This window comes from Tinamus guttatus, unplaced genomic scaffold (assembly GCF_059628265.1).
Source record: "Tinamus guttatus ecotype Peru unplaced genomic scaffold, ASM5962826v1 Tinamus_guttatus_pri_ptg000525l, whole genome shotgun sequence".
Lineage (NCBI taxonomy): Eukaryota > Metazoa > Chordata > Aves > Tinamiformes > Tinamidae > Tinamus > Tinamus guttatus.
The window spans coordinates 1,511,380-1,528,929 of NW_028289059.1; the positions used below are offsets into that span (position 1 = coordinate 1,511,380).

The following is a 17,550-nucleotide window of genomic DNA, read 5'->3' on the forward strand; positions in this document are numbered from 1 at the left end:
ACCCACAAATCCATGGGCCCTGATGGGATGCACCCCAGAGTGCTGCGGGAGCTGGCAGATGTCATAGCTAAGCCGCTCTCCATCATCTTTGAAAGATCCTGGAGAACGGGGGAGGTGCCGGAAGACTGGAAGAAGGCCAATGTCACGCCAGTCTTCAAAAAAGGCAAGAAGGAGGACCCAGGCAACTACAGGCCAGTCAGCCTCACCTCCGTCCCCGGAAAAGTGATGGAACGGCTCATACTGGCCGTTGTCTCCAGGCACATGGAGGACAAGAAGGTGCTCAAGAGTAGTCAGCATGGATTCACCAAGGGAAAATCTTGCCTGACTAACCTGATAGCCTTCTATGATGAAATGACCGGCTGGATAGACGAGGGGAGAGCGGTGGATGTCGTCTATCTCGACTTCACCAAGGCTTTTGACACCGTCCCTCACAACATCCTCCTGGGCAAGCTCCGGAAGTGTGGGATAGATGAGTGGACAGTGAGATGGATTAGGAACTGGCTGGATGGCAGGGCCCAGAGAGTGGTGATCAGCGGTGCAGAGTCTAGTTGGAGGCCTGTGGCTAGTGGGGTCCCCCAGGGGTCAGTCCTTGGTCCAGTCCTGTTCAATTTATTCATCAATGACCTGGATGAAGGCACAGAGTGCTCCCTCAGCAAGTTTGCTGATGATACCAAACTGGGAGGAGTAGCCGATACCCCAGAGGGCTGTGCTGCCATCCAGAGGGACCTGGACAGACTGGACAACTGGGCGGTGAAAAACCTCATGCAATTCAACAAGGCCAAGTGCAAGGTCCTGCACCTGGGGAGGAATAACCCCAGACACCAGTACAGGCTGGGAACCGACCTTCTGGAGAGCAGCTCTGCGGAGAAAGACCTGGGTGTCATGGTGGACGACAAGTTGACCATGAGGCAGCAGTGTGCCCTTGTGGCCAAGAAGGCCAATGGGATCCTGGGCTGCATTAAGAAGAGCATCTCTAGCAGGTCGAGGGAGGTGATCCTGCCCCTCTACTCAGCCCTGGTGAGGCCGCATCTGGAGTACTGTGTCCAGTTCTGGGCTCCACAGTACAAGAGGGATGTGGAGCTGCTGGAGAGAGTCCAGCGCAGGGCTACAAGGATGATCAGGGGCCTGGAACATCTGCCCTATGAGGAGAGGCTGAGGGAGCTGGGCCTGTTCAGCCTGGAGAAGAGAAGGCTGAGAGGGGATCTAATCAGTGTATATAAATACCTCAAGGGAGGGAGTGCAGAGGACGGGGATGGTCTCTTTTCAGTGGTGGCCACTGATAGGACTAGAGGAAATGGCCGGAAACTGAAACATCAAAAATTCCATAGGAACTTAAGGAAAAATTTCTTAACAGTGAGGGTGACAGAGCACTGGAACAGGCTGCCCAGAGAGGTTGTGGAGTCTCCTTCTCTGGAGATCTTCAAAACCCGCTTGGATGCAGTCCTGTGCCACGTGCTCTAGGTGTCCCTGCGTATGCAGGGGGGTTGGACTAGATGATCTCTAGAGGTCCCTTCCAACCCTAAGCATTCTATGATTCTATGATTCTATGAACTTTATCTACAACAAAAAAGGAATAGGTTCTTTGCCTTTAGTAGTGAAATAGCTTCAAAATTGTGTTAATTATGCTTATGTTTTCTTTCAACGACAGAGTTATGGGACTATTTTCATAATGTCCTACTTCAAAAGTATGCTAGAGAAAGGAATGGAATAAATGTTATCAGCGGACCAGTGTTTGATTACAATTATGATGGTCATTTTGACAGTCTTCATGAAATTACACTGTAAGTACAAGGAAATGCCAGAGGTCAAACTCCAGATTATTTTGCACTTTATTTCCATGCGGACAATCTTTTCTTCAAAAAGAACAAAAAACAAATACGAAGGAGTGTTGACTCTTGTGTTTATAATCCACCAGCCATTCATTTAAAAAAAAAATAGCAGTCTTCATGCAAAAGCAAATGCTCTTGTAAGTAGATACAGCGCTTTAGAAATTCTAGTTTGGAAGTTCCAGTCACATGTGTGTGCACATGCATATACATGGACATATACCGTGATACCATTTTATTCTCCAGGTTTATGCCCAGTCCTTTGGGCCTCCGCAATAGAAATACTAGAATAATATAGGATGCATCTAAATATGCAGAAAATGTATGTAATCATAGCTTTCCCACTTTTATGTGGGAAATATGTGTTCGCTCACCCATTTGTTGTTCCTCCCTGTTGTCTCAAATTGATTTGTTTTGTCAAAGCCAGAATTCTGTGTTTAATATATTCACTGAATCATGTAACCTAGGCAGGTAATATTTCTGAATAGGACCTTTACATAGCTATGGTACAGGTTGTTTGGGAATCTGACAAACTCTAGCTACATCTTATTGAGCTCTGGTAGCATAACAAAACACATTTAAAAATTCATCTGTGTGTAGAAAAAGGACTAAAGGAGGACATATATAAATCAGAATTATGTAAAGGACAAATATAAATGATAAGGACCAAGTATCATCTTAGCCATTGAGGATAGGAGGAGGAACAAAACAGAATAAGAGCAGACAACAACTTAGACTCTTCCAAATATAGGGAAAATGCGTTTTGGCAGTAAGAATGCTTATGTAGAAGGGCAAGTGCTGGGAAATCTGCACAGCTAACTGTTGTCACTGGAGATTTTATATCCAAGGCTCAACTTAATACCACATCTGTCAAAGATGGTTTGAGAATGGTAAAGTCAGCTCTGCCACGAAGCAGGAAGGTGGAAGGGATGAGAGACTAGAGCTTCTTTCCAAGCAAAATCCTGTAATGCCCACTCAACCACATAATGTTGTCTACAGTTTTGAACAAGCATGTTTTATTCAGCACTGTTAGTCATACTAAGTCATATAATGGTTTCAGTGATGTTGTTTAGTTAAATATTGAAGACATACAGCAAATCTGGGAGGTGTTCAGCTCTTCATGTGTTTAGGCAGAAAAGGGAGCATGCTAGTGGCCATAATATGGAGGCAAAGACATTTTGAATCACATATCCTAAGCTGGTTTTCTATAGCACATAACCACACGTCATCCTTCTGGTATTTCTTATGAACCCCGAACCAGGAGCTAATTTTCTCTTCCTTCTTCAAATCAGTTTCATATAATTGAAATTCTTAATGTAGCAAAGGACACTTAAAATGCTCCAACTTGCCTCTTCTAGATGTGAATTTTTTTAGTTTTGGCAAAATGGAATATAGACCACATCAGCAGACCTGTTGATTTAAATGGGACCACCTGCAGAAAAAATACTAATGTGTGCATATTTGGCTGCTCATGAAATGTACAGTGAGACTGTCTGTCCTATCAGATATTTATTTCAGTTAGAAAATAAACAGAAGTCATATAATAGTGAAAGAACTGTGGTGAGATGTGTTCTATGAAATACCAATGGCAACAGTGTTTTTGTATTTTATTACTAAATAAATCCCCTAATTTTTGTTTTATAGGCATGTAAATAATACACAAATCCCAGTCCCAACCCATTACTTTGTGGTTCTGACTAGCTGCAAGAATCTGTCTTTTACTCCACTGAACTGTTCAGGCTCCCTGGATGTTTTGTCGTTTATCCTTCCCCATCGACCTGACAACACTGAAAGCTGTGCTGTAAGTATCATGTCCTGCTCCTTGGGCAAGTGGGCTTTGTGAACTGTGATTCCAGGTGGGAGAATCTTTAGATCTCTAGGACTTGATTAATTTGCTCCTCTTCACAGTTGAAATTCACCATTTACAGAAAAAAAAATGCATATTTTAATTAAGTAAAAGAGAAGCTTTCCAGTAACGGTGTAAATCTCATCTTTTATAGCAAGGACACAAAAGAAATAAATTGGCCTAGTCTCTCATGTATTGTTGAGCCAGGTGGGTGTCCTTGCACCAAGCTCTAGGGCACAGAAGCTTCCTTTCATTACAATTTCCCATAGGCAGATGTAACTGTACAGACTGGAACTGGCCCTCGAAGCAGTACAGTTGTGTTGAGTTGTCTGTGACTGCCTGAACTCCCAACTCCAGACAGGCGCAAGATGCCTCTTCAGAAGCAACCTGGGCCTGCATTTGTTGCATGGCTAATCCACAGCTGCACAAGGAATTGTAGCAAGCTGAGAGTTGACTGAAAGTGCAAAATAAATAATTAGAAATAATCAGGAGTTTGTCTTGATTCTTTAGCCATTAACGTCTGTTATCTCTAAAGCTTAGCAATAAACACCTCAAGCATCTTTGTACCTCATACTGTTCATTGTGAGCTGTGATAGATTAAATTTAGTGAAATACTTGTGTTGTGTCCAAAGCAGATCCTGGCAACAGAAGAGCAAATTACAATCTGCATGCAAAGCAATTATTGTAGTAAAACACTAAAAGAGCAGCATTCTAATTTGTTAGTTGTGATGTTTACAGGGCTTTTTTTTTCCCTTTTCTTTTTGGAGAGGTGTTAAGTCTGTGTCTGTCTTGCAACAATTTTTGCTGTCCAACAATAAAGACGGAGCAGCTCTAAGGACTTTGCTCAGGTTGACAGATGCCAGTTGTTTAGCTAGCCTGAGTACAGTCATTAATTTATACAGTAACTGTAACTGTCCTGACTTGTGTATTTAAAATATGACTCAACTGTACTTAGCAATTAATTAGTTAACAATTTATTAGAAGTCATGCCTATCATTTCAGCAGTATTTTGCTTCTCTGTTGCCTCAGATTACTTATAGTCCCTTCTTTGAATATATTATTTTACTTGGAAATTGGGTTTGGTGTTACGTTTATGTGAGAACTTTCATGTTTGGATCCTACTAGTCTCCCAAGACAGTTGCCGTGAAATGTAGCTGACAGGGAGCAGGTCTGACAGGAGGCCGGGTCTGTGGCGGGGTAGACAGGGAGAGGGGGCATCCGTCTGGCTCTTACCTAAATGAGCTCCCCCAATGCAAGGCTGCAAAGATGGCTAGGAAAAAAAAAGGAAGTAAATTATATAAACTAAAGGCTTTTAATGCCATTAATGCACTCTATTGTTTGGTGCTGGTGTTAAACAATAATCAGTATTTTAACATTGCTCCTGTTTTTCTTGGCAGGAAAATAAGCAGCCTTCTGAATGGGTTGAAGAAAGAGTTCAGGCTCATGTTGCTCGTGTCCGAGATGTGGAACTTCTCACTGGGCTTGACTTTTACCAGGAAAGACAGGAACCTGTCTCTGAGATCTTACAGCTAAAGACATTTTTGCCAACATTTGAGACTGATGTTAACTGAAACGTGTCAGTACTTGGAAAAAAGTAAATCTGAAAAAATAGCTTTTTCTTTGCTTAAGTATGCAGGAAATGTGACAACAGCTCTTCTGTAAGAAAACACACAACACCTAATTCCGTTTTTTCAAGTTCTTATTCTTTGGTTACCCATTCTGTTTTTTGCCAACGGAATAACAATCATGAAAATCCTCATTGATAAGCCAAGTTTTCAAGACAAACAATATTTCAATATTCATGGTTTGGAAAAAACAAAACAATAACAACAACAACAACAACAAAAACACTGCAAAAGTGGCATGTCCTGTTTTCTGGTAGAAAGACCCCAGAATTGTAATTTGTAAAGAAAATATTTCTGTAATTGAGCTGCAAAGAGAAGCATTTTAGGAGGAATGTGTGTGTTTTTTCATTTGTTTATATCTGTGAAGTAATGGTTATCTAACACTGGTATATCCTGAAATGCTCTGAATTTCTCTTTCACCTGCTGTTAATTAACTTGAAAACTGCTATTTAAAACATTTATATTTAAAACACTCAGGCGCTCAAAAAGTCTGTATATAGTGGAAGTCTCTTCCGAGATTATCCACTCTGTTTTCCATGTGGGTAAATTCATAAAGCTAGTAATACCTTCAGTGACATAGAATGAATGAGCCACATTCTGTACTCTTCAGAAATCTTCAATTGTTGTCCAGGTATTTATCTGTATTTGCAAACATTTCCAAGTGCCTGGTAGTGTCCAAAATATTTGCGTTTATTTTTAAATACTCGAACATGAGATGGGTGTACAAAATTAGCGGTGCCATGTAAAAAATGGTCAGTGATCCTTTCCGTAATGACTTTATACAAAAAGAATTTCTGAGTGAAACTGTGTGGGTTGCAAATTAGGGGCAGGTAAATAGGACAAGGCAGTGGAAATTCCCAAATGCTGCTGCTACAGAAATGCCACGTGATAACTGAATGTTGAGCTGGTTTTCTCCATTGCAGGTGCTGCTCAGTACAGGTGTGAACACAGCACCAGGCAATGACCGCAGGTCTGATCTATGTGCACGTTGAAGGTGTTTTAAAGAAACATGTCTGAGTGTTTGAACTTGTAGCCAATTGTGGACTGAAGGAAATATGTCTCTTTCAGAGGATAAACCTTAGAAGGAAACTGGATTTTTTTCCCCGAGATGAGCAGTGTGCCTGCATACATTTGAAAGGCAGGTTAATATTTATCTTACATCAGGATGTAAGACAAAGAGAATTTGCATCAAGATTCGAATCTTTGGTTAATTAGGATCCTTGATGCTATGGTAATATGAATAATTCTGAGCATTAAAATTAAGTGTATAGTTCCAAATTAACCTCTTGTGAAGCTGACTTTAAAAAAAATTCCTCTTTTTATATACTTTTCCGCTAATGGAGTCAGAAGCTGCAATTTTTCTGAGAAAATAAACGTGAAGGTGTTCTTGACAGAGTCATGGTTATTTCCCATACTATTCATTCAACTATCACTACTATCTACCTTTTACAAGCACAGTGGGTCATTTACAGATGGAAGTCTAGAGATTGCACAGGGGAATAACTAAAATTTCATGTAAACAAAGGACTTGTTTCTTAGCCCTGTATTCTTCCCTTGGCCCTGACTTCTTGCTTCTGTGTCTTTGTATGGAAGAGTCTCCAGCTTTTCCAGGACCAGTTCTGTGTGCTGCATCATAGAGCTTTGGTGACATGAACTGTGATAAAAATTGCTCTGGGCAGTATTGTGCTCTGTACCCTTCTTCCCAGGCTTGTTATGTCCCGCTGTTAGCTGATCTTGTGGTCTCACAGACCTCCTTAAAACTGTAACATTTTCTGTTATTTACAGGAACAACCATGGGAAGATTTTTTTTCCCCTCACTGCTAAGTTCAACAAGTGAGTCAAGTCATTGACTGAGTTTAAACATGTCTGGATTTGATGGAAAATTGTGGGGAAAGTTTTTCTCCTTTCCCTTGCTTATTTATGTGAGTACTGGTAGTGGAGATTGGGAGAATTGGTACTGGAGTCTATCATCATGTGTAGTTTGCCATGTAGCCAGAGAAATCTTGCAGCAAACGAACGATATTAAGAATACTCCCATTTATTCCTGTGTCTGGTGTTTCCAAATAGAGTGTGTATGCCAAGCATCATGCTGAGCATCTACACTAGTGCAAAAAAAATACTCAAACCTGTATCCCCAGTTAGGTACTTAGCAAAGACCATATCTGAAATTCTTTCACTGAAAAGGCAAAAAATGATAGATGGCCATCAAAAGGATTTGTTTCTAGATAGCAGGTTGTATAATTACTGTGAAACAATAATTGTTGTAATAGATCTGGATTTGGTGACTCCTAATGACTGCAAAAGATCAGGCTGATTGATAGAATGATGATTATGGGAACGAACTGGCCCACACCTTGTATTGCAGAATTAGAGCTGTGTAACTTTCCAAAAATGACAAGCCCCACCTCCCTTTTTTAACCTGTATTTTTCAGCCAGTTTTGAAAGACCTAAGTTTCAAGCTGGAGTAGAATAAATGTAAGATGGTTTGCTGATTATAAACAGATATTGTTGAGTTCCAGCTCTCATGACCACATTATGTGTGAGAATTAAAATTAGAAATTTTGTAAAATGTGGTTTTATCTTGACCATAATGGAAGCTGAAAAACTGAATCTACTATAGTAATTGAAAAAACCTGAACTCAGAAGTATCTGTTTCCCTGGTTTATCCTGATTTTTCGGGTTTTTGAGTATTAAAACTAAAGTTGCAAGTAAATACAGAAATTTAGCATTACCTATGGCTAGTTTTGTCTCTGTGGCAAAGCAAGTAATAGAAGAAAAGAATTGAGGAAAACAGACCAAGGAAATACAGCCTACCTTGTTCCAGAAAGTCCTGCAATCAGAAGAAGGTTAATAACCAGAAGGCCTAATAGAAATTTTTTACCAAGGTCTATTGTGTTTCCCTAGCACCACGCCCCAGCCATCAGACACCATCACCAGTATAAAACATAAACATATGTTTTTGCTTACTTATTACAGAGTCTGCTGTTATTTTTGTCAGCAAAAGCTACATCCAAATCTGAGTACAGATATTTAAATGGCACAGAATATCCTTGACTCCTTTCTTGGGTGTTCAACCCCACTCCCCCCCCAGAAAAATAGTAAAATATTAATAGATATAAAAAAGACTAATTTTTCCAATGAATTTCCACACTAGTCCTGCAATATTTACATGTAAAGAGATGAGATTTTTCATATGCAAAATGTGCAACTGTGTTTAGAAATGCCGATTTTTCCACCCTGACTGTGCAGACTCTGCAGCGTGGGACTGTTCCTGCCTGGAGATGAACAGCTATGAAGAGCTCTTTATAGCAGGCAAATCTATCCTGCCTCTGGAGCTGATGATGATGTCCTGGGAAGAGCAGGGCTTCAGAAGTGGCTGCCTCCTCCCAGTGAAGCAGCTTTTCCCTGCGCCATCTTATTTTCTCAGGGAAGGGGGAAGTGGCAACAGCCTGAAATAATTTTCCTTCCCGTAGTCTGGAAATAGTAGGAAAGTTGAATCCTTCCCAGTCCTAGGAGGCAAACATGTGTGTCCTCAGATGACCGAAAGCTGCAGGAAAAACTTGATGTGGTATCACTCAGGGTTAGGATTTGGGACAAATTTGGGTTTTCGATCAGCCAGACATGAAAAGTGAGCAGAGCAGGAGTTTTTGCTGAGGAGTGAAATTACTTTCACCTGTCTAATAAGAAGATTTCATGATGTGACATGAAAACCAAACTGCCTGCTGTACGGGAAGCACTAAGGAACAAAGGTGAGTCACGGCGTCTATAATAGTTTGGAAGCTGGAAGGAGAGCAAGTGCTTCCCTAGGCTGGCTCCAGGTCTTACTCTGCGTGAGAGAAATGTGGCTGGGGAGCAGAGGACTCCACTTTCCCAGCGCCTCTCTGAGGAAAAGCAAACTTGCTGCGTTTTGTTTGCTGTCTGGCTCCTTTCTTACTGCTGAGTCACGTTGCTGGCTAACAGAGGGAGCAACTGCCCTTTCTGTGGCAGATGTTACGGTCACAATAACAGCAGCAGATGCTTTAAAAAACAATCTGTCAAGATCCACGGCTGGACAAGCGAGTTTTGACTATATTGTGACTTCAGCCAAGATAACAGTTTGCAGACAATTATATCAACCACAGCAACTGCATCTGTGCAAGGCATATGGAAAAGACAACTGAGGCCTTTTTAATTTTTTTGCATGGCTGTATGCCTGTAGGGCTGGCGTTAGGCTCCTCAGCTTGGTGGGAGCATGCTAAGTCAATGTTGAGTCCTTTCATTTCCATGAAGGCCAAATTTAACAGCATTTCTCCTGATTCTGCCCTTTAGCAACCTATGTTCTTTTCAGCATGTTTCAGGCAGGGTATTCAGGTGGATCTCTGAATGTGTACAAGGGCTACCAACAGCGTAAGACAGAAGAAAAAGCAGAAATTATCCGTAACATGATAATCTTAATGTATATGCTACAGCATTGCAAACACAGTGGACCCTAAAACACTACCCTGGAGAACCAGAGAATCACAGAGTGATTGAAGTTGGAAGGGGCCTCTGGGAATCATGAAGTGCAACTCTACCGCTCAAAGCAAGTGAGTTTCTCAGGGCCATATACAGTTGAGTTTTGAATAGTTCCAAGTATGTATGTATGGAGACTCCAAAACCTCTCTGGGCAACATATTTACTCTTACAGAAATATATATATATATATATATAATATACTTATGTAGAATTTCCTATCTTTCAGTTTGTGCCTATTGCCTTTTCTCCTTTCATTGAGTACCACTGGGAAGAGACTGACTTTATCTCTTTACTCATCCCCTTGAAGTATTTATATCCTCTGATAAGATCCCCCTTTCCCTATTCTTCTCCGGGCTGAATTGTCCCAGCTCTCTCAGCTTCTCCTCATATGAGAGATGCCCCATTCCCTTTACCATCTTCAGGGCTGTTTGCTGGGCTCACTCGTGTGTGTCAGTGTCTTTCTTGTCCTGGGGAGTCCGGAGCTGGATGCAGCACTCCAAGTGTTGCCTCATTGCTAATGCTAAGCAGTGTACAAGTGGCCTTCTTTGCCACAAGGACATATTGCTGGCTTACGATCAACTTCTTGTCCATCAGGACCCCTAGATCTTCTGCAAAGTTGTCCTCCATCTAGTCAGGCCCCAGATTTTACCGGTGCCTGCAGTTATTCCTCCTCAGGTGCAGGACTTTGTTGAACTTTGTGATGTTCCTGTCTGCCCATTTCTCCAGCATGTCCCTGTCCCTGTGAATGGCAGCACAGCCCTCCAGAGGATTAGCCACTGCTCCCTGTTCTGTGTCACCTGCAGAAGATGCTGAGGTGCCCTCCGTCCCATTATCCAGGCCATCAGGGATGCTGCTCAACTGAACTGGCCCCCGTATCAATTCTTGGGCTACACCACTAATGATTTCTCAACAGTGGAAAAGCCTGTATGCATAACTATACCTTTCCAAGACTCCTTTGGCTCGAAAGCCAAAGTGGTATTTATTTATTCTGAAATTTTCTTAGTGGGTGAAATCCTGCATTTCATCCTGCATTTCAATTATGACAGATACTTGTCTACGGGCAGTGTAACATTTATTTACACAGACAGGAGCTGTATCAGTTATGAATAAAATATCCAGTTTGATCAGCTAAAAAGCTTTTCATCTAAGCTATTGGAACTAACAACCTCCTCATCCTTCACTTCAGTATTATCATATGCAAGACATGCCCCAGAACTACCTGTTGACTCTCAAGAAGAACTTTCAGCTCTCTCAGGAAAGAAAGAGGACAGATGGGGAATGTCTGAGAAAAAACATTTTATAAAGGAGTCAGATTTTTGGGAATCCTTTTGCTCTACAGAATCCAATCACACAAGCCAATGAATGTAATTTCCATCTATTCAGCTGTTCTGTATTTTTTCCCCATTGCTATTTGTTTTCGTGAAAAAAAAAGCTGACAGATTTGTACCTAACTACCAAAACTACAGCTGTGAATACCATTTCTATCATCTCAAGAACATTTGAAGGATATTCTTATCAGCCAAGAATGCAAAATGTGCTTCAGAAATGATGATTGGTTTTAATTTCTCTGCATACATTTCTCCTCCATTTTAAGCATACATTTTTCCTCCATGCCTGGGGGCGTATTTTTGTGCAGCAGTGGATTCCAAAGAGATCAGTTTGCAACCCTTCTTTCCAGTCTTCCCTAAAGGGCATTTTCTACATCTTTTCATGTGACCATTTGATATCCTTCAAAGACTTATGTTCAGATTACAGACACTAGCTAGCTCTCCAGCACCGTTGCACCTTTCAGATTCATTTTCTGTTACAGGGGAGAAGAAGAACAAAAACAAAGGACGGCGTGAATGTAGAACAAAAAATAGATTTTAAAACCCTTTTTTCTTGGCATTTTTAAAAGCTTAACTGCAGACTTATGGGAAAGGTGAGTTTAAACTGTTGCTTATTCAAATTCTTTCCACAGTATGAGAAATCTTGCCTCATTTCCTTTCTTCAGTTATGAGCTGGATCACAGTCTATGTGGTATTTAGCTTAATCTTACAAGCAGTACATAGTTTAAAAACAATTTAGCTCATAGCAAATTAGCGAATGCATGTAGCATGTTTGTGCACCTTCTAGTATTTGTTTTCCTATGTTTTATTTGTAAAATAAAATATTGTCAACAACTTTCAGGCTCTAACTAGCATTTTAAACATGCTTCTGTCAGTTTGGCAGTGAATAGTTTCTTGTAATTGTGGTATCTAAAGGCACACGGAGTGATAGCAAAGAGGCAGCTGTCTTGTGGGAAAGGAATGAAATGTGAAAGCAGAAGGAAATGGCAGAGGCTTGCTTCAGAAAGGTAGCACTTCCCTAGGGGACTGTGTTCCGGAGGGCACAAGGAGCCACAAGTAACCCATATTTGAAGGCAACGGTCGCTTTTTTGGTACAGCCATGTCACTGCCTGCATCTCTTGTCCAGCAGCTTCCTTCTTTCCCTGGTTCCTGCTTATTATCCAACATGCATCTTTTCCCCCTCCCAGCCCTGACCATGCTTCTCCCCCTCATCTTTCATTCAGTGTGATCTTTGCCTTCTCCAGCTGTTGCCACTTGCAAGTAAATGATTCCCCATCCTTTTCTCCAACTTGGCAAAAATTGTTTTGTCCAGCTCCTGTGCCAGTCATTTTCTGGAAATAACTAATTTGGAATAAAACCAGCATATAAAGGAACTCTTTGCCCGTCTTTGAAACTGTGATCACTGCTACCCATGCTTTCTCAGACCAGAATTCATGCTGTTTCTGCAATCCATGGCTTTTAGAATGCCAAATGTAAAAGTGATGGATACGGTTGTTAAAACTGCTAAAGAAATAGGATGAGCTTTGGGAAGCCCAGAAATAAACCATTTTCACTGAGAAAAAAAAAGGAATTCAGAATTTTGTCTTAATAAGTATAATATATATATCTTTGTAACTGTTTTCTGAGATATTATTTTGAAGTAGCATATTGGTATAAAGACTCTCAGAAAATTTCTGTTAACCTGAATGACTTGCAGATGCCCTTTACAAGTGAATATAATGACAGGAGAGAAAAAAAAAAGGAGAGAACATTTTCAAGAACTAGAAACAGGAATTAAAATAAAATGAAAGAAAAAAAAAGCAGTATAGCACCAAGAGGTATGTAGTTCAAAAACCTTATGTAAGACAGTTTATCATTTCTTCAAAAGAGTTTTTTTTGTTTGTTTGTTTTATATTTTGTGTAATGAATGCAGAATAACAGCAGAGAAAAGAACACTAACATGTTTTTTATGTTCTGGCTAAAGCTTCTGCCTTTATGAATCACTAAATCCACAGTCTAACAAGACTACCCTGCATCCTGGACAGCTATAGTATGGGATAATGACATATGGGACATGACACACCAGTAGGTTGTGTACGTTCCAAGATTTTCCTGTTTGACATTGTGGATTATTTACTGAGGTTTGAGGTTAAACTGAAAAAAAAAATCATTTCCTCATGGCCCCTGGTAATTCATCTGCTTTTTAACTCCCCAATTTCATTTGTGAACTGCTGTCAACTAAGTATTACTTTTAATACAGACGAGCTGTTCTATGTGCGTTGGTGTTATATAGCCATGTGGGGTTGGCTGCACTAAAAGACAACTGTAGTGATGCCATAATGACTGGATTGGAGGAGAAAAAAGAAAGAATTGTGTGATTACTTCTTCACATGCTGTATCTGAACAGTTCCTGATATGATATGGAAAATGAAGACCCTATATTCATACTTACTTTAATCTCTTCTCATATAATAAGAGATAGAAAATATTTGTCTTGTTAGTAGAATAAACCAAAAGCTGAAAGGACATTAACCCCCTTTCCTAACTATATTGCCAGGAGTATGTGCCCTCATGGCCAAGAAAGCCAATGGGATCCTATCCTGCCTCTGGAGGAGTGTTGGCTGCAAGTCGAGGGAGGTGATCCTCCCCCTCTCCTCAGCTCTGGTGACGACGCACCTGGAGTACTGGGTACAGTTCTGGGCTCCCCAGTACAAGAAGGACATGGAGCTTCTACAGAGGGTCCAGTGTAGAGCCACAAAGATGATTAAGGGACTGGAGCATCTACCATATGAGGAAAGACTAAGAGAGCTGGGCCTTTTTAGCCTGCAGAAGAGAAGATTGAGAGGAGATCTGATCAACATGTACAAGTACCTTAGGGGTAAATGTAGGGAGGATGGGACCAAACTCTTCTCGGTGGTGGCCAGTGACAGGACAAGGGGTCATGGTTGCAAGTTGAAACACAGGAAGTTCCATCTCCATATGAAGAAGAACTTCTTTACTGTGAGGGTGACAGAGCCCTGGAACAGGCTGCCCAGAGAGGTTGTGGAGTCTCCTTCTCTAGACATCTTCAAAACCCACCTGGATGCCACCCTGTGCCACATGCTCTAGGTGTCTCTGCTTGAGCAGTGGGGTTGGACTAGATGATCTCTAGAGGTCCCTTCTGACTTCAACCATTCTGTGATTCTGTGATTCTGTGAGTAGCAGCAGTGATGAACACCAGAGAGAGTTAAAAAGCAACCTATGCTACAGAGCAATTTCAGCACCATATAATTATTTACAAATTTGCTAGGAATAGATTGACCTGGAAATCAGGAGTCAGATTCTTGCCAGGAAGCTTCTGGAACAGCTATTTAATGAAAGTGCAGGGAAAACAAAAAATACTTTTAAGAAAGACTTTGATCAACTTATGAATTGGCTTGAGTGACCATTACCCCAAAATTTTTCTTCATAAGCTTATATGGGCTTATTACAGTTAAAAAATATAAATATATACATTTGTGTTGTCCGCAGCACTTCTTGCACTGCCATTACAGCAATCCTAGTTCATACTCTGCTTCCATTGCTTGTGAATCATCTTCCTGAACACTTGGATAGGAAAACTCTTCCCTACTTGCTTTGCTTCCAGCTGTATTTGTGAGGTTGGGAAGTATGTGTGTGGATGACTGAAGGCAAAGGGTTGGCTGTTATTCCAAGGGTGGAGTTGTAATGCGATTCACCAATATATCCTTCCTGCATTGACCGTGCTGTCTGTTTTGCAGAGCAAAGAGAGAAAATGTCGCTGGAAGGTGACAAAGGAGGTGTTATGCAGAGCCAGAGAAAGTGTCTGTACAAAGTGCCTTTGACTAGGTAAGGGAAAAGGGTGTAGAGAGAACTGGCCAGACAAAAAAAGAAAAAAGAAAGAAAAAAATACTTAGTTCTTTTTTTCTGAGTTAGTCATGTCGTTGAAATTAAATTGTTTTGTAGAGTCTCAGTTTGCTTTCAGTGTTGCCCCAACACAACCCTGTCAGAGGGGTTTTCAGAGTGAGCTTAGATTGCAGCATATCATTCCCAGGTGTTTTTTCAAGCTTCCCAAAGCTGACAGACAACTTGAACTCACTGAGTGAGTTCATAACAATCTTGTTATTGGCTGCATGAGTTGGCAGAATCAGAAGTTTGGAGCAGCCTGCAGGCACAGGCTTGATGTTGGATTTTGCCCAACTTGAGTGAGTGTCTTTGTAACCAGTCTATTATCCGTGTTGGTGTCTTTCTGTCTGACTGCTCATTAGAGAGAAGCATCCTCTGAAAGATGGCTATGGCCTAGTGCAGAACGTTATACTGTTTGAAGTCTTAAAAATTCCCTGAAGATAAGAAAGGTGTTTCCAGCACAGTGTTTCTGCCATGAATTAAGACCCACAAAGACTGGATTCCCACTGTACCCTTCAAATCAACATTTTGACCTCAGGTATAGTGACATGACAGGCACTTATTCTTGATAGGAGGAACATATAAGCTAATGACCTAATATTAGGTCAACTTTTGCATCAGAAAAGAGTCTTCCTGAGATAAACATGATTCTATTTAGCCTATTTAGAGGTTATTAGACAGCTGCAAATTTCACAGTTGATTAACATATATACAGAGACTGCTCTTAAACAGTGCTTAAGTTTTCAAAAGTTCTTGTACACAGGCATGCTAGCATTGCAAAGCCAGGTAGCCAAATAAGGCTGTGATGCTCAAGACTCCAGCAGGATGGAATATTTGTCGTCATTGTTCTGAAGCACAGAAGTCCTACAGTTAGATTACTTGGAGGCTTTATGGCTCTCTTTATGGAAGAGAAACTCACTCTAAACAGCAAAATATGTTTCTGAGGGGTTTGCTCTATTCTTGTAAATAATTCCAAATTTATAGTGCTTGTAAGTATGTTCCTGAAATTCAGACGAATGAGAAATAGCAACTGAAGTATTAAAAAGCAGCCATGCAACCTTCCCTCTCTTTCCTCCCAGATGCTCCTTTCCTCTCATTCCCCTCTGAGCTATATTTCTTCAGTTTTCCAACTGGTCTTAACTTTATATTTATGAAGTCTTTAAGTCCTGTCTTTTACATTTGCCATTTCTTTTTTTTTTTTTTTTCTGAAAAGGAATAACAAAAGGAACACTTCTCATTACCCCTGCACATAGTTTTTAAATTATTTTTGTGGATTTTATTGAGCAATACTGAGTCAAGCAGATGTTGTACATACAATACCAGATGTTTCCTTAAACATGCACCAAGTTCCTGGAGCATTTGTGGTCTCTGCAAACAGTGGAAGAAACAAAATGCATTGTGCAAATCACAAACATGTTTATTTCATGATCATTTGAAGCAGCCAGTCTTAAACCATCCTCCTGGGAAATTTTTGAAAGCAAAACTCTTTTTTCCAGAGTCTTGTTTTGATGACATTTGAATATGTCCATATGAAATACACGTTGCTCCAGCAGTGAAATACAAACTTGGCATTCCATGCACTTGCTTCCAGTAAAAAGGTTAAGAATGCCAACAGCTGCTCTGTAGAGAAAAGCAGCATCTGAATGGTAATGCTGCTGGGCAGGACGCTGGGCTTGCTCAGATTACCCTGACCTATATTTCTTTATTTCTTTTCTATGCTTTTTTTTTTTTTCCATTTTCATCCTGACAGTAAATACAGAAGAAAAAATATAAGTCTTCTGGGGTCATGAATCTTTTCTTATAGCATTGTACGTCATTGAATTGTAGCTCATACTCAGGGCACAAGTTTCAGATTGATGTTCAGATTTCACTTGGTTTATGAAGGTGTGGACCAGCAACATTCCTGATTCAAAGATAATTTTCAACTTGCTTTTGCATAACAGTTTGTCTGGAAGATACATGACTCTTGATTTTCCAGTGTAGATGCAAGTGGATTCTTCCTGTTTGTGCAGACTTCTGATATTAGATATTAGAACTCTCTATTAATCTCTCTGCTAGAGAGATTAAATATGATGACGGTTTTATATTGCTTGTTTGCTTGAATAGCATTAGGGTATTGAGACATCTTTCTTAAGTACTGCTAATTGGTGCTTTCCACCAAGTAATACCAACACATTGTCACTGTGCCAGGATTTTACAGCTTGATGGGATCTAACCAGCTTGTCTGAAATCAGATAAATACATTTTTACATAGCTTATAGAAACAGCCGATCACTATAAAGCAAGTGCTCACTGTTGCTAGACTAAAGGCTTTTCACAGTTTGCTTGTACTGTTGCCAGTAGCCTAACAACTGCTGTCATATCAAATGTGCAATAAACCATGAGCAACTAAAGACTGGAAACAGGCAAGATGGTGGCATTCTTCAATGATTCACAAAAGAGTAGAAGATCAGGCTATTATCCTTAGATCATATTTTTCCTGAAGATCAGTAAAAGAGCCAGAAAAGTGGGTAATACTTTTCAAAAACAATTTCTCTGTGTATTTAACA

The 17,550-nt window shown here is 40.5% G+C and overlaps 1 protein-coding gene across 1 annotated transcript in view; it reads left to right on the forward strand.

Annotated features, from left to right (window-relative positions):
* Window positions 1–5,360, forward strand: part of ENPP3 (ectonucleotide pyrophosphatase/phosphodiesterase 3) — a 38,929-nt gene extending 33,569 nt beyond the window's left edge. The window contains 3 exon segments of the mRNA XM_088533863.1: window positions 1,649–1,781; window positions 3,471–3,627; window positions 5,070–5,360. Coding sequence (XP_088389989.1) covers window positions 1,649–1,781; window positions 3,471–3,627; window positions 5,070–5,243 — 464 coding nt within the window. The 3' untranslated portion in view covers window positions 5,244–5,360.
* The last annotated feature ends 12,190 nt before the right edge of the window (window positions 5,361–17,550 follow it).